Raw genomic sequence first — 23,425 nt, forward strand, 5'->3', positions numbered from 1 at the left:
CCTATAGTCCCAGCTACTCAGGAGGCTGAGGCAGGAGAATGGCATAAACCTGGGAGGCAGAGATTGCAGTGAGCCGAGATATATATACTTCTGATTTCTGGGTGAAATTCGGAGAGCTATCCTAGGTGTCAGCCAAAGAGAATTTTAAGTACAATAAAGCCATAAAAGCAATTTGGCGATGTGTGAATAAATTCAATATAAACCTCTCTTTTATCACCCACAAAAATCTTTGATAGATTCTCAACATGAATGCTTTGTGTAAGAGGTATGTGTGTGTAGCAAAGAAGGTATTAGATTTCCTGTTAGATCTGCACAGTGCTGAATGAAGACATGATAGGCAAAAACAGAAACCAACAGATAGCCAGACCATGGTAAGTCTCCAAATTTGCGGAAATCTTATAATCGAATTTACCCATGGGAAGCTTTAACTTCTGGCCAAGATGGAGTTGTGGGGATCAAATTTACCCCCCTACTTAAAACCACATCAAAAATTAAAAAGAAAATAACTTAAAAATACATAAAACAGCCGGGCGCGGTGGCTCACGCTTGTAATCCCAGCACTTTGGGAGGCCGAGGCGGGCGGATCACGAGGTCAGGAGATCGAGACCATCCTGGCTAACACGGTGAAACCCCGTCTCTACTAAAAATACAAAAAATTAGCCGGGCGTGGTGGTGGGTGCCTGTAGTCCCAGCTACTCGGGAGGCTGAGGCAGGAGAATGGCGTGAACCCGGGAGGCAGAGCTTGCAGTGAGCCGAGATTGCGCCACTGCACTCTAGCCTGGGCGACAGAGCGAGACTCCGTCTCAAAAAAAAAAAAAAAAAAAATACATAAAACAGTAAAGATCTGCAGCCAATTAAGCCAACTGAGTTCCTTTCCTCATGGGGGCCCAGTGTGCAATGGCTGCACACAGCAGCTTCCTTGGTAGTGTACGCAGCCTGTTGGTTGTATGGGTTGCTCTAAGGGACCTTGGAGACAGGCCTTTCCGATGGATGTTCATGTTTCTGACCTTGCACTACCCCAATGTAGGCTCCAAACAGGCATGCGAGGTGCCTTTGGAAAGCCCCAGGGCACTGTGGCCAGGGTTCACATTGGCCAAGTTATCATGTCCATCCGCACCAAGCTGCAGAACAAAGAGCATGTGATTGAGGCCCTGCGCAGGGCCAAGTTCAAGTTTCCTGGCCGCCAGAAGATCCACATCTCAAAGAAATGGGGCTTCACCAAGTTCAATGCTGATGAATTTGAAGACATGGTGGCTGAGAAGCGGCTCATTCCAGATGGCTGTGGGGTCAAGTACATCCCCAATCGTGGCCCTCTGGACAAGTGGCGGGCCCTGCACTCATGAGGGCTTCCAATGTGCTGACCCCCTCTTAATACTCACCAATAAATTCTACTTCCTGTCCAAAAAAAAAAAAAAAAAAACAGTAAAGACCTCAGACAGGAAGCAATGAAAGACAATGACCCCAAGAGGTGGGAAACAAATGAGGTGAACACAACAGTTGCCCCAGCTTACTGCCTTTGGAGAGTTTCCAGACCACAGGGCAGAGAGGGTGGACTGAGAAGGATCCTGGAGGACACTCTGACTTGAGAAGGAGCTGGGACTTTAGAAAGACCTATGGGCCAATGTTCCTATGACAGAGTACTAGACAGTGAAATTTCCATAGACGGAGAACCCCAGAGGGCCGTCTCTCAAGTATTCGTAAGAGTAGTGATGAGAGGACAAAGGGAAGCGAAGCCAGAGCTGCGGGCGCTTTTTCTGCCTGCAGGGTCTCAGATTCACTCTCAGGAACTGAGAATTTAATCTTCTAAAATGTCAAAAAGACCATCTTATGCCCCACCTCCCACCCCAGCTCCTGCAACACAAACGCCCAGCACATCAGGGTTTGTGGGATACAATCCATACAGTCATCTCACCTACAACAACTACAGGCTGGGAGGGAACCCAGGCACCAACAGCCGGGTCATGGCATCCTCTGGTATTATGATTCCAAAACCATCAGAAAGCTGCTGATGCCCTACATGAGGTACAGCCGAAAGGTCCGGGACCAAGTCAAGGCTTCCAACCCTGACCTAAAGTTGTGGGAGATTGGCAAGATTATTGGTGGCATGTGGCAAGATCTCACTGATGAAGAAAAACAAGAATATTTAAACGAATACAAAGAAGAAAAGATAGAGTACAATGAGTCTATGAAGTCCTATCATAATTCCCCCGTGTACCTTGCTTACATAAATGCAAAAAGTTGTGCAGGCCCAGGCGCGGTGGCTCACACCTGTAATCTCAGCACTTTGGGAGGCCGAGGCAGGCGGATCACGAGGTCAGGAGATGGAGACCATCCTGGCTAACACGGTGAAACCCTGTCTCTACTAAAAATACAAAAAATTAGCCAGGCATGGTGGCAGGCTCCAGTAGTCCCACCTACTCGGGAGGCTGAGGCAGGAGAATGGCGTGAACCTGGGAGGTGGAGCTTGCAGTGAGCCGAGATCACGCCACTGCACTCCATCCTGGGTGACAGAGCGAGACTCCGTCTCAAAAAAAAAAAAAAAAAAAAAAAAAAAAGAGTTGTGCAGAAGCTGCCTTAGAGAAAGAAAGTCGACAGAGACAGTCTTGCATAGAGAAAGGAGAACCTTACATGAGCATTCAGCGTGATGAAGATCCAGGTGATTATGATGATGGCGTTTCAATGAAGCATACAGCCACTGCCTGTTTCCAGAGAAACCACAGCCTCATCAACGAAATCCTTAGTGACAGTGTGGTGCCAGACGTTCAGTCAGTTGTCACAACAGCTGGAATGCAGGTCCTCAAACGACAGGTCCAGTCCTTAATAGTTCATCCCCAAAAACTAGAAGCTGAACTTCTTCAAATAGAGGAACGATACCAGAAGAGGAGGAAATTCCTGGAAAGCACAGATTCATTTAGCAATAACTTAAAAGGTTGTGTAGTCTGAAGGTAGAAGTGGAAATGGAGAAAATTGCAGCTGAGATTGCACGGGCAGAGGAACAGGCCCACAAAAGGCAGGAGGAAAGGGAGAGGGAGGTGGCAGACCAAGCTAAGCGCAGTCAGAGCAGCATCGTTCCTGAGGAAGAGCACGCGGCCAACTAAGGTGAGGAGAAGAAAGACGACGAGAACATTCCAATGGCGACAGAGGAGACACACCTTGAAGAAATGACAGAGAGCCAACAGAACAGTGAAGAAGGCACATCTACTCCTTAAGACAAAGAGAGTGGGCAGGAGGGGATCGACAGTATGGCAGAGGAAGGAACCAGTGATAGTAACACTGGCTCAGAAAGCAACAGCGCAACAGTGGAGGAGTCACCAACAGATCCCATACCAGAGATGAGAAAAAAGGAGAAATGTTGCCTTGTTTTATGTGTTCTAAATACTTTTTTAAATGAAAAAATTTTTGTTTTAAAAAAAAAGAGTAGTGATGAGCACATCATATGGAGAAACTTCCCAAGGACAGGGAAGGAACAACCTGAAAATACTGGAGGGAACACTGCCCAGTGCTTACAGAGGGCCAATTCCAGTGCCAGTTCTACCAGCTGAACAGGAAAAGCTCATAGCTCATGGGGGTTTGGGTATTCCGGAAGTTATTTCCTCAGTATTGGAGAATAATTAGCCCTAGATTGACCCTGCTGTGGACCTGCCTAACAAATCATGAAAGCAAGACCAAGAGGCTCAGACTGTTGCCAAATAACTTTAACTGCATCCCAGAACCAAAGATCCTTATAAGACTATAAAAATATCCACCACCCAACAAGATAAAATTCACAATCTCTAGTATCTGAAAAAAGATTATTTAGATTTGTAAAGAGGCAGGAAAACATGACCCATGAAAAGAAAAATAATCAACCAACTGAAACTGACCCAGGCATGACACAGATGTTAGAGTTAGTACAGAAGCACATTAAAACAGTTATTATAATTGTATTCCATATGTACGAAAAATAAGTAAAGACAAGAAGATATAAAAAGAGACTGAAAACAAACTTCTGTAGATGAAACCTACAATGTCTGATATGAAAACATACACTGGGTGAGATTAACAGCAGATTAGAAAGACTCGAACAACAATACCAACCAACTTGACCTAATTGGCAGTTACAGATAGAACACTCCACTCAACAAAACAGAGTATATGTTCCTTCCAAGTGGACATAGAACATTCACCAAGATAGGCCCTATTCTGGGCCTTAAAGTAAGTCTCAATAAATTCAGAAGTATCAAGTCATACAAAATGTATTCTCTGACCATATTCTTTTAAATTAGAAATCAATAACAGAAAGATACCTAGAAAATTCCCAAATATTTGGGAACCACATATTATGCCTCTAACTTTGCTATAATCTTGAAGGGCAGGAAGGTCCTCAGCTCTAACGTACAACACAAATGTACATTGGGTAACTGGCATAGAAGAAAGAAAAACCTGGTTTTCCAGTGTCGAGGAAATACAGATAATCACGTAAGAGTTAAGTTTAGAGTGAAGGTGGAGTAGTGTTTTGGGGCGAATGAGCAGCATATTTGCAGGGATCTGTGTGGATCTAGTCCCCTCATTCCCTGTTTCCCAGCCACTTGTTTCCTCATGGGTAGACTCTCAGAGATGCTAGTAACTTTTCAAACACTTTAATGGGCCTTCATGGGGCTAATTAGTCCTACTTCCTCATCTGCCTTTTAAACTTTAATCAGTGAACACATCCTCCTCCCCAGGGGTGAGCTGCTGGGCTGCCAGGGGAAAAGATGGCTCTGGGGTGGCTGCTGCCAGCACAAGATCAGCTGTGCCTCACACCTCTGACGACATGAGAGACTAAAGTCAGTGGCAGGCTCTGATCCCCAGACTCAGCCTATGAATACAGTGAGTCTGGCTTTGTCTTTGCTGTGTTTCTATGGAAGACTTGTGTTCTGACCCCCACAGCAACAGCTCTGACATCAAGCCAGGCGCTTTGCTGGAATTACATGGTTTGCTGAAAGACATCTGAAGCAACTTTGAAGGAGAGAATGCTCTGGTGTTAGATTATCACCAGGTAGTAACCCAGATTTCTGGAAACTGTTAACCACAGATAGGTCTTCTGGAGGGAAGAGCATGTCCAGGATGACCATCCTACCCACAGGCTGATTTCCCAGGACACGGACAAGTCCAGCAAGCTAGGAAGAGATATGCATAAACATGTGGCTCAGGAAGATCCGTCTGCTCCTGCAAGTACCCCATGGTTTAGTGTTTCTCAGAGTGAGGTTCAGAGACCTCCTGTCTCAGTCAGAATCACCAGACTTTGGGGCCAAGCTATAGACCTATTGGATCAAATTTTCTGTGGGTTGGGACCTAGAATCTGCACATATAACAAGCTTCTCCTGTGAACCTTGGGCAAGGCAGCCTACTGTTTAAGAACCATTGTTTGGGATCACTGTTGCTCAAGGAATCTCACTGGCTGCTTTCCTTGGCTGCCTGCCCTTCATATCCACATGTGCTCTCACTGTGCTATCCCAGGGAGGAGGGTATACATAGAGCTTCTTTCCTATGCCTCCCTCATCCACAGACCCCAGGCATTTGCTCTCACAGTTGGAAACCAAACTCCTTTTAAGAAGGGTCTCTATGATGAGAGTTGTAGATACACAGTGAGAGACCCGTTTTGAAAGGAGTTTGGTCTCCAGCTGTGAGAGGAATGAAAAATGTTATTCCTTAAATACATAAAATAAGGATATCTTTTGACATCATGTCATCTAAAATACAAGACTTCAGTTGTCCAAGCAACTGGATCCCTTTCTTCTTAGCTGTCACCTCAGAATTTTGCTTTTGTCTTCTAAGACAGTGATTCATAAAGTATGATCCAAGGGCAATAACCATGAATTTGTTTTTTAAAAATAGAAGTTCTTTCTATGGTTTTTTGGAACCAATTATACACCATTCTTTAGATTTTAACTTCTATGTAAATCTAAGAGTTTTTTGCTGGTAATTTTCCACATGATTAATTAAGAAATACTAAAATTTTGTGAGGGTTATGGTTGTTTAAAAAGGCAGTATTTTTCAGATTTTTGAGAAGCCATATGTTTCCTCAAATAAAAGGAGAGGGAGTCCCTCTATGCAAAATAACAGAAATAGGAGCCTCTTTCAATTTTTTTTCTTCCTCATAGGCGGGACATGAAAAAGTCCCTGTGTAACTCACAAGGACCCCTCGGAATAGTTTGAATAACTGCTCTAAAAAGTTTACTGTTTTTTATTTGAGGGGAATGACCAGCAGGTAACAAAAATAATAGCTATAGAAAAGTGAGAAAGATCAAGAAGATGAGTTTGAATTAAAATATTACTGACAGATCAAATTAACCCCTCTCCCAAAGTGAGGATTGGGAATTTCTGAGACTGGAAGAGATAGAAAACAGAACAAAGTGAACCTGAAGATAAAATTGTACTAGTCAAAAATTCTTTGTAGGGAAATAATACCAGGCTAATCCATTAGTAATCAATGATGACCTATTGATAAAGGATTATAGTTTATATCTGCTGTAGTAGACTTCTCTGGAAGGAATAAAAATTTACCCTTATCACTAGTAAATAATTGAGTAGGAGAGGAGTTGTGGAGACTACAAAGTCCGGGGAGCTGTAGGACAGCAGTCCCCAGTGTTTTTGGCACCAGGGACTGGTTTTGTGGAAGACAATTTTTCCATAGACTGGGGTAAAGGGAGGGAAGTGGCGGGATAGTTTCAGGATGAAACTCTTCCACCTCAGATCATCAGGCATTAATTAGATTCTCACAAGGTGCATGCAACCTAGATCCCTTACATTGCACAGTTCGCAATAGTGTTCCAGCTCCTATGACAATCTAATGCCGCCACTGATCTGACAGAAGGCAGAGCTCAGGCAGTAATGCAGGTGATGTGGAATGGCTGTAAATACAGATGAAGCTTTGCTCACTTACCCACCATTCACCTCCTGCTGTGTAGCCTGGTTCTACAATACCAGTCTGTGGCCCAGGGGTTGGGGACCCCCTTCTGTAGGACCTTAGGAGAAAATAGCTGCAGGGGCTCCTGGATAGGAACACCATGGCCTTGGGACCTAACCTATTGCAAAAGGGAGAGGAGATTCTAGCAGAGCAGCCAAACTTGAAAAAAACACTTGGATTTACTAAAAAGAGTAAGCAAACAGTATGCTTGCCTCCGACAGAACAGCAACATGAGAAGAGGGTCTTGTGATATTAATTCTGAAATTTGTGGGTTAATACATGGTCCCTCTACTAAGTTCTGATATAGGTATATGCAATTATACATATAAAATAGGTAAAGGTATATCTTCTTTTTTTTTTTTTTTTTTTTTTGGGAAGGAGTCTCGCTCTTTCACCCAGGCTGGAGTGCAGTGGCGCGATCTCGGCTCACTGCAGGCTCCGCCCCCCCGGGTTCACGCCATTCTCCTGCTTCAGCCTCCCGCGTATCTGGTACTACAAGCACTCGCCACCTCGCCCGGCTAATTTTTTGTATTTTTAGTAGAGACGGGGTTTCACCGTGTTAGCCAGGATGGTCTCGATCTCCTGACCTCGTGATCCGCCCGCCTCGGCCTCCCAAAGTGCTGGGATTACAGGCATGAGCCACTGTGCCCGGCTTAAGGTATATCTTAATTGAAGGATGAAATGTTCTACACTACCAAATTTTTAACAAGTCCATTTCAGATAGAAAAATATTAAAATCTTCCAGTGACTTTGGATTATAAATTTCTCCCTAAAGTTCTGTTCTGTTTTTGCTTTTTGTATTTAGAGGCTATGTTGTTAGGTGCAAAACGTTCATGATTGTATCATTTTGGTATATCATTAATTTAGATAAATAAATAATGTTATTTCTGATTTATTTTTTTAAAAATAGCTTTGAAGTGGGGCTAGCCAAGATGGCTGACTGGAAGCAGCTAGTTGATGTTGCTCCCACTGGGAGAAAAGAAGGAGCAAGTAAATACGGCATCTTCAACTGAAACATCCAAGTATGTGCATTAGGACTCGTCAAGAAAACAACTGGACCCAGGGAGGATGGAGAAAAGCAAGGCAGGACAACTGTCCACCTGGGAGCAACATGGAGCAAGGGGAGCCTCCCCAACCCAGGGAAGTGGTGAGTAAGTGAGTGAGCAATCCTGGGGACTCATGCTTCTCTCAAAGATCTTTGCAAACCTCAGGTCAGGAGATCCCCTTGTGAACTCACTCCGCCAGGGCCTGTGGTCTGACACTCAGAGCTACGTGGAGTCCCAGCAGAGCAGCCACTCAGGCACACATGGAGCCCCAGGAGCTTTAGATATCTGGGCTTCTCAAACAAAAGCAGCTGCAACTCTGGCCAAGAAGGCTAGATCCGGCCGGGTGTGGTGGCTCATGCCTGTAATCCCAGCACTTTGGGAGGCCAAGGCAGGCAGACCACCTGAAGTCAGGAGTTCGAGACCAGCCTGGTCAACATGGTGAAACCCTGTCTCTACTAAAAATACAAAAATTAGCCGGGCGTGGTAGCAGGCACCTATAATCCCAGCTACTCGGGAGGCTGAGGCAGGAGAATCGCTTGAACCTGGGAGACAGGTTTCAGTGAGCCGAGATCGTGCCATTGCACTCCAATCTGGGGCACAAGAGTGAGACTTCATCTAAAAAAAAAAAAAAAAAAAAGAAGGCTAGACCCCTGTACATATCTCTAGGAAAGGGGCTGAATCTAGGGGACTGAGCAGCAATGGTGTGCAGGCCCTACTTCCGTGGCACTTCACAGGATAAGACCCACTGGCTTGGAACTCCAGCCAGCCACAGCAGCAGCATTTCATCTTCCTGAGATGGAGCTCCCAGAGGGATGGCAGGCCACCATATTTGCTGTCTCACGGCCTTAGCTGTTGTTGCCATCTGGCTCTGGGAAGTCCAAGATGAGTAGGGACTGGAGCAGTCCCCTGGCACAGCACAGCAGCTCTACGGAGAGATGGCCAGGCTGCTTTTTCATGCAGGTCCTGGATCCCATTTCTCTTCTCTGGCTGAACATCCTGACCGAGGTCTACATCCACCCCCTCAGGTGTTTTCCAGCTGGCAGCAATTCCAAACCTCCATGGGACAGAGCTCCCAGAGGGAGGCGTGGGTCACCATCTTTGTTGTTTTGCAGCCTTCACTGTTAATACCTTCAGATACTAAAAAAAATGAGGTGACTAGGGACTGGAATGGACTCCGAGCATATTATAGCAGCCCTACAGAAAAGTGGCTAGACTATTTGTTATGTGGGTCCCAATCCCATAACTCCTCACTGGGTGGGTCTTCCTGGCCTGGATTTCCAGCCACCCCCCACTGGGGCTATCAAGCCAGTAGCAGCTCTGAAACTCCCTGAGACAGAGCTCCCAGTGGGAAGGGTGGGTTGCCATCTTTGCTGTCTTACAGCCTTTATCCTTACTGTCTCCAGGCCCGGGAGAGTCTGTGGGGACCACAGGCTGGTCAAAACCCCCAGCACAGAGCACCCACCTTGCAGAAAAGTGGCTGGGCTGTTCTCTACCCAGATCCCAGTCCTCACTTCTCCTCACTGAGCAGGGCCACCCAACCTGGGACTCCAGCACAACCAACCTACTCCCGCCTGACCACTTCAATCACAAAGGCAGCCCAGCATTTCTCCAAGGAGGAAATCCCTGAGTCAACCCACAACCCCTCCACTACTGCAGTTGAAGTGGAACAACCCTAACAGCCCTTGGGCTGGGGAAGGAACAAAGGGCCTAGTCACTACACTGGCACCTCCAGCACGCCACAGCCACAATAGAGAGGAGTCCAGCCCTCTTCCCTGGGAACCCCGGCCCCCATTCTTCACTAGGCAGGGCCCCCAGCTCATGACTGCAGAACAGTTGCCCCACCCACAGCTGATTATACCCATTGGAAGTGGCCCAGGGTTTTCCCTGGGGAGAGAACCCCAGAGGCATTCAACAGCTCCTCTGCCACGACCACGGCAGCCGTTCTATCCCTGCTGCCTTTGGTCTGGGGAAGAAACAAAGAGCCTGAGGGCTACACCTGAGCTTACAGCACACCACAGTAACCATATGAAGAGGAGACCAGTTTCTCTTCCAAGCGAGCCCTTGACCCCCGATCCCCAAGCAGAGCTCCAAGCTAATGCCAGCAGTTCAGCTGCCCCACCCCACTGGCTGAACATTCCCAGTAACAGTGGCTCCACATCCCTCAGAGGTGAAGCCCTCAGGGGCAAATGAAAACCCCTCTGCCAGTGCCTCTGCAGTGGAACTGCTCTTGCTACCCTGAGACTAATGAAGGAGCAAAGACCCTAAGTACCTTATCCACACCTCCAACAAGCAGCAGTCTACCCAAGGAGAGGAGCCCAGTCCATCTCCCACGGGCCCCACCTATGCCTCACCTTCCCTTACCCCACACTTATCACCCAGCAGGGAACCCTCAGCTTGGGCCCACAGCCCCCATTCAGGGCTGATTGCACTAAGTGATTGCCGACCTGTATCTCTCTGGGGTAGGGCCCCAGATAAGTGAAAGATAAGTGAAAGACTTTCAGCCACAACCACTGCTAAAGTTCATTCCTCTGATGCCTCCAAGTTAGGGAGGAAACATAAACCCTAAGAACACCCCAGAGCTGCAGTGGGAAGCCTGGGAGTGTCAAGCCACAATCTACAGGCAGCACTCAAGTGGGAGAGGAGGGCACACTTTCACAGCATTGAGAGGGAGCATGGCTGCAACTGTGAGGAAATATAGGGGAGCCACAGGACTGAGCAAGAGCCTACCAACTGACCACTACACCTAAGTGCCACCTACTGGATCACACTCCAAAGCTTCAACACCAAAAATACCTCACTAACCTACCCCTCTGTGAAACCAAAGGTAAGTCAGCTACAAATAATGACCCTGCACAAAGCCTCAGACCTGTGAAAATATCCAGAAAAGAAGTCAATTTTCTGTACTCAATCTACACCACAGTTAAAGGAATACCCACGTGCAGAGATAAGAAATAACCAACGCAAGAACTCTGGCAGCTCGAATGGTCAGAGTGTCTTATGTCCTCCAAATGATCACACTAGTTCTCCAACAAGGGTTCTTAACCAGGCTGAGTTGGCTGAAATGACAAGAAATAGAATTCAGAATGTGGATAGGAATGAAGATCATCAAGATTCAGGAGAACAGCAAAACCCAGTCCAAGGAAACTAAGAATCACAATAAAACAATACGGGAGCTGACAGACAAAATAGCCAGTATAAAAAAGAACTTAACTGATCTGACAGAGCTGAAAAACACACTAAAAGAATTTCACAATGCAATCACAAGTATTAACAGCAGATCATGCTGAGGAAAGAATCTCAGAACTTGAAGACTGGCTTTCTGAAATAAGACAGTCAGACAAAAATCAAGAAAAAAGGATGAAAAGGAATGAACAAAACGTCCAAGAAATATAGGATTATGCAAACAGGCCAAATGTATGACTCACGGGCACCCCGAAAGGGGCAGGAAGAAAGCAAACAACTTGGAAAACGTATCTCAGGATATTGTCCATGAAAACTTTTCCAACCTTGCTAGAGAGGCCAACAGTCAAATTCAGGAAATACAGAGAATCCTTGCAGAGTCTACACAAAAATGCTATCCCCAAGACACATAATTGTCAGATTTTCTAAGGTCCAAATGAAAGGAAGAATGTTAAAGGCAGCTAGAAAGAAAGAACAGGTCATCTACAAAGGGAACCCCATCAGGCTAACAGCAGACTTCTACAAGTCAGAAGAGATTGGGGACCTATATACAATAGCACTGAACTCCCCAAGTAGGAGTTAGAAAGATCTCAAATTAACAACCTAACATTACAACAAAAAGAACTGGAGAAGCAAGAGCAAACCAACCCCAAACCTAGCAGAAGACAAGAAATAACCAAAATCAAAGCTGAACTGAAGGAGACTGAGACATGAAAAAACCCATTCAAAAGATCAACAAATGCAAGAGTTAGGTTTTAAAAAAAAAAAAAATAACATAGATAGGCCACTAGCTAGACTAATAAAGAAGAAGCAGAGAAGATCCAAATAAACAAAATCAGAAACAACAAGAGATGCTATCACTGATCCCACAGAAATACAAATAACCATCAGAGACTACTGTGAACACCTCTATGCACACAAACTAGAAAACCTAGACGACATGGATAAATTCCTGGATACATATACCCTTGCAAGACTGAGCCAGGAAGAAATTGATTCCCTGAACAAACCAATAATAATCTCCAAAATTGAGTCAGTAATAAATAGCCTACCCAACAAAAAAAGCACAGGACTAGATGCATTCACAGCCAAATTCTACTAGATATACAAAGAAGAACTACTATCACTGCTGCTGAAACTATCCCAAAAAATTGAGGAGAGACTCCTCTCCAACTCATTTTATAAGGCCAGCATCATCCCGATACCAAAACCTGGCAGAGACGCAACAATAAAAGAAAACTTCAGACCAATATCCTTGATGAACATTGATGCCAAAATCCTCAACAAAATACTGCAAATCGAATCCAGCAGCACACCAGAAAGATAATCCATCACAATGAAGTCGGCTTTATCCCTGGGATGCAAGATTGGGTCGACATACACATTTATTGATATAAATGAATAAATGTGATTCATCACATAAACAGAACTAAAGAGAAAAATCACATGATTATCTCAACAGATGCAGAAAAGGCTTTTGATAAAATTCAACATCCGTTCATGTTAAAAACTCTCAATGAACTAAATATTGAAGGAACATAACTCAAAATAATAAGAGCCACATATGACAAACCCACAGCCAGCATCTTCCTGAATGGGCAAAAGCAGGAAGCATTCTCCTTGGAAACCAGCACAAGACAAGAATGCCCTCTCTCACTACTCGTATTCAACACAGTACTGGAAGTCTTGGCCAGAGCAATCAGATAAGAGAAAGAAATAAAGGGCATTCAAATAAGAAGGGAGGAAGTCAAAGAACCTTTGTTTGCAGATGACATTATTCTATATCTAGAAAATCCCACAATTTTGGCCCAAAAGCTCCTTCAGCTGATAAACAACTTCAGCAAAGTCTCAGGATACAAACTCAATGTGTAAAAATTACTAGCACTCCTATACATCAATAGCAGCAAAACCAAGAGCCAAATCAGGAATGCAATCCCATTCACAATTGCCACGAAAAGAATAAAATACCTAGGAATACAGCTAACCAGGAAGGTGAAAGATATCTACAATGACAATTACAAAACACTGTTCAAGGAAATCAGAGATGATATAAACAATGGAAAAACATTCCATGCCCATGTATAGGAAGAATCAATATCATTAAAATGGCCATACTGCCCAAAGCAATTTATAGATTCAATGCTATTCCTATAAAACTGACAATGACATTTTTCACAGAACAAGAAAAAATTATTTAAAAATTCGTATGGAACCAAAAAAGAGCCCAAGTATCTAAGGCAGTTCTAAGCAAAAAACAAAACAAATGAACAAAAAAAAAAAAAAAACAAAGCTGGAAGCATCATGCTCCCCAATTTCAAACTATACTTACAAGGCTATGGTAACCAAAATAGCATGGTACTGATAGACACACAGACCAATGGAACAGAATAGAGAGCTCAGAAATAAGGCCACACACCTAGAACCATCTGATCTTCAACAAACCTGACAAAAACAAGCAAGGGGGAAAGGATTCCCTATTTAATAAATGGTGCTGGGATAACTAACTGACAAGTCATATGCTAAAGACTGAAACTGGACCTCTTCCTTACAGCATATACAAAAATTAACTCAAGATGGATCAAAGACTTAAATGTAAAACCCAAAACTATAAAAACACTAGAAGACAACTAGGCAATACCATTCTGGATATAGGAATGGGCAAAGATTTCATGACAAAGACACCAATAGCAATCACAGCAAAAACTGACAGAGGCTGGGCATGGTGGCTCATGCCTGTAGTCCCAGCACTTTGGGAGGCCGAGGTAGGAGGATCACTTGAGGCCAGGAGTTCAAGACCAACCTGGCCAACATAGTGAGACCCTATCTCTTTAAAAAAAAATTGAAAAAACTGACAAACAGGGTCTAATTAAAGGTAATAGCAGGCCGGGTGTGGTGGCTCATGCCTGTAATCCCAGCACTTTGGGAGGCCAAGGTGGGCGGATCACCTGAAGTCAGGAGTTTGAGTCCAGCATGGCCAACATGGTGAAACCCCATCTCTACTAAAAATACAAAAAAATTAGCCGGGCATGGTGGCAGGCGCCTGTAGTCCCAGCTACTCGGGAGGCTGAGGCAGGAGAATCACTTGAACCCAGGAGGCAGAGGTTGCCGTGAGCCATGATTGTGCCACTGCACTCCTGCCTGGGTGACAGAGCGTGACTCCGTCTCAAAAAAACAAACAAACAAACAAACAAAAAAACCCAAAAAGGTAAAAGCTTCTGCACAGTAGAAGACACTATCAATAGAGTAGACAAACAACCTACGTAATTGGAGAAAATATTTGCAAACTATGCATCTGACAAAAGTCTAATATCCAGCATCTATAAAGATCTTAAATTTACAAGAAAAAACCAAACAGCCCCATTAAAAACTGGGAAAAGGACATGAAGAAACATATTTAAAAGAAGACATGTAGCCAAAAAGCATATGAAAAAATGCTTAATATCACTCATCATTAGAGAAATGCAGATCAAAACCATAATGAGATACCATCTCACATCAGTCAGAATGGTTATTATTAAAAAGTCAAAAAATAACAGATGCTTTCAAGGTTGTGGAGAAAAGGGAATGGTTATATACTGTTGGGTGTGTAAATTAGTTCAACCATTGTGGAAAGCAGTGTGGCTATTCCTCAAAGAGCTAAAAACAGGACAATCATTTGACCCAGCAATCCCATTACTGGGTATATACCCAAAAGAATATAAATCGTTCTACAATAAAGACACATGCATGCATATGTTCATTGCAGCACTGTTCACAATAGCAAAGACATGGAATCAACCTAAATGCCATCAATGGTAGACTGGATAAAAAAAAATGTGGTACATATACACCATGGAATACTATGCAGCCATTTAAAAAAATGAGATGATATCCTTTGCTAGAACACAGATGGAGCTGGAGGCCATCATCCTTAGCAAACTAACACAGGAACAGAAAACCAAATACCGCATGTTGTCACCTATAAGTAGGAGCTAAATGATGAGAACACATGGACACAAAGAGAAGAACAACAGACACTGGGGCCTACTTGAGGGTGGAGGGTGGGAATAGGAAGAGGAACAGAAAAAATAACTATTGGGTACTAGGCTTAGTACCTGGATGACTAATCTGTACAAAAGAACCCCCAAGACACGAGTTTACCAATATAACAAACCTGCACATGTATCCTTGAACCTAAAATAAAAATTTTAAGAAAAGTAAAAACAGCTTTGAGGTATAATTCATATATCATACAATTCACACACTTGAAATGTACAAAACAATGGTTTTTAGATTAACTCAACGTGGATGGAAAGAAAAAAATTTTTAAGAAATGGTTTTTAAAATATATTTACATATATGTGCAACCATCACCACAGCCAGTTTTAGAACGTTTTTATCACATGAAAGAGAAACACCATACCCTTTAGCTGTCACTTTCTTATCCCTCTGCACCTACTCCCACCTCAGCCTTAAAGAAACACTTATCGACTTTCTGTCTCTGTAGATTTCCCTATTCCGGACATTCATTTGAATGAAGTCATAAAGTCTGTGGTCTTTTCTGGCTGGTTTCTTTCACTCTGCATAATGTTTTCAAGGTTCATCCATGTTGTAGCATGGATCAGTATTGCATTCTTTTTATGGCCAGATAGATTCCATTGTATGGATATACCATATCTTGTTTATCCATTCTTCAGGAGATGGACCTTTGGGATGTTTTATCCTTTTAGCTAATATGAATAACGCAGCTATAAACATTTATGCCCAAGTGTCCATGTGCACATTTTCGTTTCTCTTGGGTGTATACCTAGGAGGGGAATTGCTGGGTCATATCCTAACTCTGTTTAATCATTTGAGATACTGCCAGACTGTTTTTCAAGGCAGCTGCATAATTTTACAATTCCCGCTACCAGTGTAAGAGGGCTGTAGTTTCTGGCCGGGCGCGGTGGCTCACGCCTGTAATCCCAGCACTTTGGGAGGCCAAGGCGGGCGGATCACAAGGTCAGGAGATCAAGACCATCCTGGCTAACACGGTGAAACCCCGTCTCTACTAAAAATACAAAAAATTAGCCAGGCGTGGTGGCGGGCACCTGTAGTCCTAGCTATTCGGGAGGCTGAGGCAGGAGAATGGCATGAACGCAGGAGGCGGAGCTTGCAGTGAGCCGAGATTGCGCCACTGCACTCCAGCCTGGGAGACAGAGCGAGACTCCATCTCAAAAAAAAAAAAAAAAAAAAAAAAAGAGTGTTCTAATTTCTCCACATCCTCACCAACACTTGTTCTTTTCTGACTCTTATTCTAGCCATCCTAGTTGCTATGAAGCAATATCTCACTCTTGTTCCTAATGACTAGTGATGTCAAGTATCTTTTCATGTGGTTTTGTTTTGTTTTGTTTGCTATTTGTGTGTTTTATTTGAAGGAATATCTATTCAGATCCTTTGCCCACTTAAAACTGGGTTATGTGTTTTTCTATTTTTGACTTATAAGAGTTTCTTATATATTCTAGATACAAGTTGCTCATCAGGTATAGATGGTTTACAAATATTTCTCCCATTATATGAGTTGTCTTTCACTTTCTTGATGGTGTCTTTTGAAGCACGAGGGTTTTCATTTTGACGAAGTCCAATTTACCTGTATTCTCGTTTGCTGCTCATGCTCTTGGTGTCATATCTGAGAATTCTTTGCCAAATTCAAGGTCATGAATATTTACCTTCTAAATGTTTTCTTCTAGAGTTTTATACTTTTTGTTCTTACATGTAAGTCTTTGGTCTCTTTTGAGTTAATTTTTGGTGTGAAGTCAGCGCTCAGCACTGGCTGGAAATGAAGAGGAGAGAGAGGCGTGTGCTCTTGGCTGTAGTAGTCTGGAATCAAATATTCCTCTCTAGAGCAGCCTTGTTTCAAATACCACAAACTCTCACCTTTCTTACCAAACTTATGTACGTTTTCTCAAATAGGTATTTGTTCATTTCCTGCTTACCCTTAGGACCATTTCCAGAGGCTTCATATGGCTCGTGTGTGTGTGTGTGTGTGTGTGTGTGTGTGTGTGTGTGTGTATGTTTTTAATAATTTTCTTTTTTTTATTTTTATTTTTAAGACGAAGTCTCACTCTGTCTCCCAGGCTGGAGTGCACTGGCACTATCTTGGCTCACTGCAACCTCTGCCTCCCAGGTTCAAGCGATTCTCCTGCCTTAGCCTCTGGAGTAGCTGGGATTACAGGTGTGTGCCAGCACGCCCCGCTAATTTTTGTATTTTTAGTAGAGATGGGGTTTCACCATGTCAGCCAGGCTGGTCTCGAATTCCTGACCTCAAGCAATCCGCCCATAGCCTCCCAAAGTGCTGGGATTACAGGCGTGAGCCACTGTGCCTGGCCATTTAAATAATTTTCATCAGCTTCAATGAAGACAAAGTCAACAGAGTGCCTCATGCTGTCATGCCAGAAGTCTATCTCTTACTGATTTCTCAGTAATGATTTTCATGATAAGTTATATTTTGTCTTATGTTAATATTGCTACACTAGCTTTATTTTGGTTAGGTTTTATTGTTTGTTTGTTTTTGTTTTTGTTTTTGTTTTTAGAGGGAGTCTTGCTCTGTCTCCAGGCTGGAGTGCAGTGGCGTGATCTCAGCTCACTGTAACCTCCGCCTTCTGGGTTCAAGCAATTCTCTTGTCTCAGCGTCCCGAATAGTTGGGATTACAGGCGTGTAGCACCACATCTGACTAATTTTTGTATTTTTAGTAGAGACAGGGTTTTGCCATATTGGCCAGGCTGGTCTTGAACTCCTGACCTCAGGTGATCCGCCCACCTCGGCCTCCCAAAGTGTTGGGATTACAGATGTGTGCCACCACAGCTGGCCTATTTTGGTGAGTATTTGAATGACACATCTTTTCCTATTCCTTCATGTTCAGCTTTCCTGTGCCATTATGTTTGCAGAATTTTCCCAAGCAGACCTGAAATCTGCTTCTTCTATGATGATGAAACATTTATTTCAGATGTAACTTGCCTCACAGTAAACATTCAGAAATATTCTGAGGCTTTATTAAAAGAGCTGGTATGACTAGGCAGAGATAAAACAAACCCTAAGAAAGAAAACTTTATTAAGGATGGAATGGAATTTTTCACTTCAATCAGATTATCACAGGCAGCTGAACATCTTTGTGAAGATTTGAAAGCCAAGAATAATTGTCACATTGATAGAGTACTGCTGTGTCTTCTTTATGCAGGTATCTTTATGCAGTTAATTTCTCATATCCCTTACTTAGCATAAATAAATTTGTGTCTTAAAAGATTTTACCATCACTCTAAGCTTCACCTTTAGACAGTTTTCCTAAAAGTACCCTAAATTTAATATTTCCTATTTGCTGTTTTTTAAAAATTGACTACTAAAAAGTATATGTATTTATGATGTACAACATAATGTTTTGATATATGTATATATTGTGGAATGGCTAAATCAAGCTATTTAACATATTCACTACCTCATATACTTATCATTTTTTGTGGCTAGAATACTTAAAATCTATTGTCTTAACAATTTTCAAATATACAATATATTGTTATTAACTATAGTCACCATGATATACAATAGATGTCTTGAATATTTTCCTCCTGTCCAGATAAAATTTTGTGTCCTTTGACCAACATCTCCCCAATCCCTCCACCTCACAGGTTCTGGTAACCACCACGCTACTCTCTGCTTCTAGTTGTTCACACTTGTAGGTTCTTGAAAAAGGTTTGTTGATTATATCTTTTTTTTTTAAAATCAACTTTTTTTTTTTTTTTTTTTTTTAAGACAGGGTCTCTCTGTGTCACCCAGACTGGAGTGCAGTGGCACAATCTCAGCTCACTACAACCTCCACCTCCTGGGTTCAAGCTATCCTCCTACCTCAGCCTCTTGAGTAGCTGGGACCATAGGCACATGCCACCACACCTGGATAATTTTTGCATTATTTTGTAGAGATGGGGTTTCGCCGTGTTGCCCAGGCTGGTCTCAAACTCCTGAGCTCAAGCAATCCACCCACCTCAGCCTCCCAAGGTGCTGGGATTACAGGCGTGAACCACCTTGTCTGGCCAAAAAAAAAAAACCAACCCAAAATTGTTGATATTTCTTATTGTTTCTCTAGTCTCTATTTCATTTATTTTGCTCTAATCTTGATTTTTTCCTTCCTTCTACTAACTTAGGGCTTAATTTGTTTTTCTTTTTCTAGTTCCTTGAAATGCAATATTAGGTTGTTTATTTGGGATCTTTCTTCTTTTTTGATGTAGGCATTTATTGCTATAAATTTCCCTCTTAGAGTTGCTTTTGCTGCATCTTATAAGGGCTGGTACATTTTACATCCATTTTCATTTGTGTCAAGATTTTCAGAGACTGGGTTTTTCAAACAGGAAGGATATTTCTAAATTTCCCTTTTAATTTATTCTTCGACCCATTGGTTGCTCAGGAGCATGTTGTTGAATTTCCACATAGTTGTGAATTTTCTGAAATCCCTTGTTATTGATTTCTAGTTTCTTTTCTTAAACAAATTTATTTTCATAGATTTTTGGGGAACAGGTGGTGTTTGGTTACATGAGTAAGTTCTTTAGTGGTGATTTGTGAGATTTTGGTGCACCCATCACCCGAGCAGTATACACTGAACCCTATTTGTAGTCTTTTATCCATCACCCCTCTCCCACCCTTTCCCTCGAGTCCCCAAAGTCCATTGTATCATTCTTATGCCTTTGCATCCTCAAAGTTTAGCTCCCACTTATGAGTGAGAACATATGATGTTTGGTTTTCCATCCCTAAGTTACTTCACTTAGAATGATAGTCTCCAGTTCCGTCCAGGATTGCTTTGAATGCCATTAATTTATTCCTTTTTATGGCTGAGTAGTATTCCATCATGTATATATATACGACAATTTCTTTATCACTCTTTGACTGATGGGCATCTGGGCTGGTTCCTTATTTTTGCAATTGTGAATTGTGCTGTTATAAACATGTGTGTGCAAGTATCTGTTTTGTATAATGACTTCTTTTCCTCTGGGTAGATACCTAGAAGTGAGATTGCTGGATCAAATGATAATTCTACTTTTAGTTCTTTAAGGAATCTCCACACTGTTTTCCACAGTGGTTGTACTAGTTTACAATCCTACCAGCAGTGTAAAAGTGTTCCCTTTTCACTGCATCCACACCTACATCTATTATTTTTTGATTTTTTAATTATGGCCATTACTGCAGGAGTAAGGTGGTATCGCATTGGGGTTTTAATTTGCATTTACCTGATCCTTAGTGATATTGAGCATTTTTTCATAGGTTTGTTGGCCGTTTGTATATCTTCTTTTGAGAATTGTCTATTCATGTCCTTGGCCCACTTTTTGATGGGATTGTTTGTTTTTTCTTGCTAATTTGAGCTCCTTATAGATTCTGGATTTTAGTCCTTTGTCAGATGTATAGATTGTGAAGATTTTCTCCCACTCCGTGGGTTGTCTGTTTACTCTGCTGACTGTCGCTTTCATATCATTGTGGTCAAAAAAGATACTTGATATAATTTGAGTCTTCTTAAATCTGTTAAAACTCATTTTGTGGTGTAACATATGATCTATCCTAGAGAATGTTCCATATGTGGTTGAGAAGAATGTGTATTCTGCTGCTGTTGGATGGAATCCCACTTGTCATTTGTTAGTGTTAGCTTTACTTGCCATCTGTAGATGCTAGACATTTTTTGACCCACGAATTATTGCTCCTTTTTGTTTAAAAAAAAAAAAGACTGTTTTATATAAGGTCTTTTCTATATATTATCTCTCTTCTCTCATATTTTACTCTAAGAAGCTAGAAGAATCAGGAAATGCTTTTAACATCCAACCTGAAAACCTTCTTAGATCACCCATTTCACTAGATACCTTTTCTACCTTCCATTTTACTGCAGATTATAGTGGTGCTAAACTTTTTGCCACTAGGTGACAAGAATCCATATTTTTCTAGTTTTTTCCGTTTATTTTTATAGTTTAAGGGGTACAAGTGCAATATTGTTACATGGATACATTACATAGCAGTGATGTCTGGGCTTTTGGTGTAGCCATCACTTGAATAGTGTACATTGTACCCATTAGTTAATTTCTCATCCCTCAATCTCTGGTACCCTCCCCACCTTTCCAGTCTTCAATGTCTATTATTTCACTATGTCCATGTGTACACATTATTTAGCTCCCACTTATAAGTGAGAACATGTAGTATTTGACTTTCTGGTACTGAGTTATTTCACTTAAGATAATGGTCTCCAGTTCCATTCATGTTGCTGCAAAAACATGATTATATTCTTTTTTATGGCTGATCAGTATTCTATGGTATGTGTGTATACACACACACGCACACATTTTATATATATGTATATATAACACATCTACATGTGTATGTATATATAACACATCTACATGTGTATGTATATATAACACATCTACATGTGTATGTATATACTCCATGGTGTGTGTATGTATGTATATATACGTGTGTGTATATATATACACAATATATATGTATTTATAACAGATACATATATGTTATGTAGGTGCGTGTGTGTGTATATACATGTGTGTGTCTTCCATGGTGTGTACACTACATATATATATAAAATGTTCCTAGCCGCATGTGGTGGCTCACACCTGTAATCCCAGCACTTTGGCAGGCCGAGACAGGCATATCACGAGGTCAGGAGTTCAAGACCAGTCTGGCCAACATGGTGAAACCCCATTTCCATTAAAAATACAAAAAATTGGCCAGGCGTGGTGGCAGGCACCTATAATCCCAGCTACTCAGGACAGTAGACCAGCCTGGCCAACGTGGTGAAACGCCGTCTCTACTAAAAATACAAAAATTAGCCAGATGTGGTGGCACACACTTGTAATCCCAGCTACTTGGGAGGCTGAGGCACAAGAATCTCTTCAACCCACGAGACAGAGGTTGCAGCCTAGGCAATAGAGTGAAACTGTGTTCTAAAAAAAAAAAAAAAAAAAAATACCAGTACCATTTATTGAAGAGCGTCCTTTTCTCAGTGTATGTTTTTGTCAACTTTGTCAAAAATCAGTTGGCTATGAGTATATGGCTTTATTACCGGGTTCCCTATTCTGTTCCATTGATCTGTGTGTCTATTTTTATACCATGTTGTTTTGGTTACTATAATCTTCTACACTGGCTATATTAGACATGAGCGTTCTTTCAGAGCACAGCTTGGTTGTGATTTTCCACATTTCTGTTTCACTGTAACAGTTTGCACATCTTGTGCTAGAAAAGAATTTTCCACAGCTTATGTCAGCTCAAGTTCTGAATTATTTCTTTGTGCAACTTGTTCTACTCTGGGTGTGGACAATTTATTTGCATCTAGGAATAATTCAATAGATGCATTCTCTAAAATGTCACTGAGATATTACACTGTTTTATTCTATTCTGTCTTCTGGGAGTTGAAAGACTTCTTTTTCTTTTTAGTTTGAGGTGACTTCTTTGCCAAAACCTCTTGTTCAGGATTTGCCTGAACTAAATTTGTAGATACTTTTGATTTCTCCCAATTATTACGATCTTACAATAGAGTAAGAAGACAAGTCTGTTGGTTCAATTCAATGTTTCCAGTGATGCTAAATATCTCTGTCAAGATTTAACGTCTCTATGTATGTAAACTCCAACTGTTTCTGAAATTCATCAGCCTGATTCTGATCAAAAAGACATTATTCTCAGAAGTGCTTCTGTAGATAACACCAAAATACTAAAAGAGGCAAGCACATTCCTATGAGCTTTAAACTGGTCTCCAGTTTTCAGTAACACCTTCCTCATGTTTCTTTAAGTGCACACTTGTAGCCTTCTCAAAGGCTATCAGAATTTAACTAACAGTCTCCTCAAGAAATTTTAGGCTTTCAGTGACACTTTCCTGAAAGTTCTTGCAGCTTCCTCCCACTATGAATGCCACTCCAACTTTTTAGATTTTTACTACGGCAGCATCTCACATCCATGTACCAAAATCTGTATTAGTTACTTATTACCATGTAATAAATTGCCCTAGAAGTTAACAGCTTTTAAAAAACAATAAAACATTGGCCTTATGCCTGTAATCCCAGCACTTTGAGAGGCTGAGGAGGGCAGGTCATCCTGAGTTCAGGAGTTTGAGATCAGCCCAGCCAATATAGCGAAACCCCGTCTCTACTAAAAATACAAAAATTAGCTGGGTGCCTGTAGTCCCAGCTACTCAGGAGGGAGGCAGGAGAATCGCTTGAACCCAGGAGGCAGAGGTTGCAGTGAGCTGAGATCGCACCACTGCACTCTAGCCTGGGCAAC

The 23,425-nt window shown here is 42.1% G+C and overlaps 1 protein-coding gene, 1 non-coding gene and 2 pseudogenes across 2 annotated transcripts; 3 read left to right on the top strand and 1 right to left on the bottom strand.

Moving 5' to 3' along the window:
- Positions 1–844: 844 nt before the first annotated feature.
- LOC116456409 (small nucleolar RNA SNORA70) lies at positions 845–979 on the top strand. The gene has a single exon (XR_004244642.1). It is a non-coding gene; the product is annotated as a small nucleolar RNA SNORA70 (small nucleolar RNA).
- Positions 851–1,405, top strand: LOC116485131 (large ribosomal subunit protein uL16-like). Its single transcript, XM_032180438.3, has one exon. The coding sequence runs from the start codon at positions 948–950 to the stop codon at positions 1,341–1,343; it is 396 nt and encodes a 131-aa protein (XP_032036329.1). The 5' UTR covers positions 851–947; the 3' UTR covers positions 1,344–1,405.
- A 316-nt stretch (positions 1,406–1,721) lies between these two features.
- On the top strand, positions 1,722–9,974 carry LOC116484698 (SWI/SNF-related matrix-associated actin-dependent regulator of chromatin subfamily E member 1-like; annotated as a pseudogene).
- A 12,321-nt stretch (positions 9,975–22,295) lies between these two features.
- Positions 22,296–22,927, bottom strand: LOC116484699 (myoneurin-like; annotated as a pseudogene).
- Positions 22,928–23,425: the final 498 nt, after the last annotated feature.

The sequence above is a fragment of the Hylobates moloch genome, unplaced genomic scaffold (genome assembly GCF_009828535.3).
Source record: "Hylobates moloch isolate HMO894 unplaced genomic scaffold, HMol_V3 SCAFFOLD_16, whole genome shotgun sequence".
Taxonomy (NCBI): Eukaryota; Metazoa; Chordata; class Mammalia; order Primates; family Hylobatidae; genus Hylobates; species Hylobates moloch.

Coding starts and splice junctions, on each gene's coding strand:
- LOC116485131 (XM_032180438.3), top strand. CDS start 948: ATGGGTTGCTCTAAGGGACCTTGGAGACAGGCCTTTCCGATGGATGTT.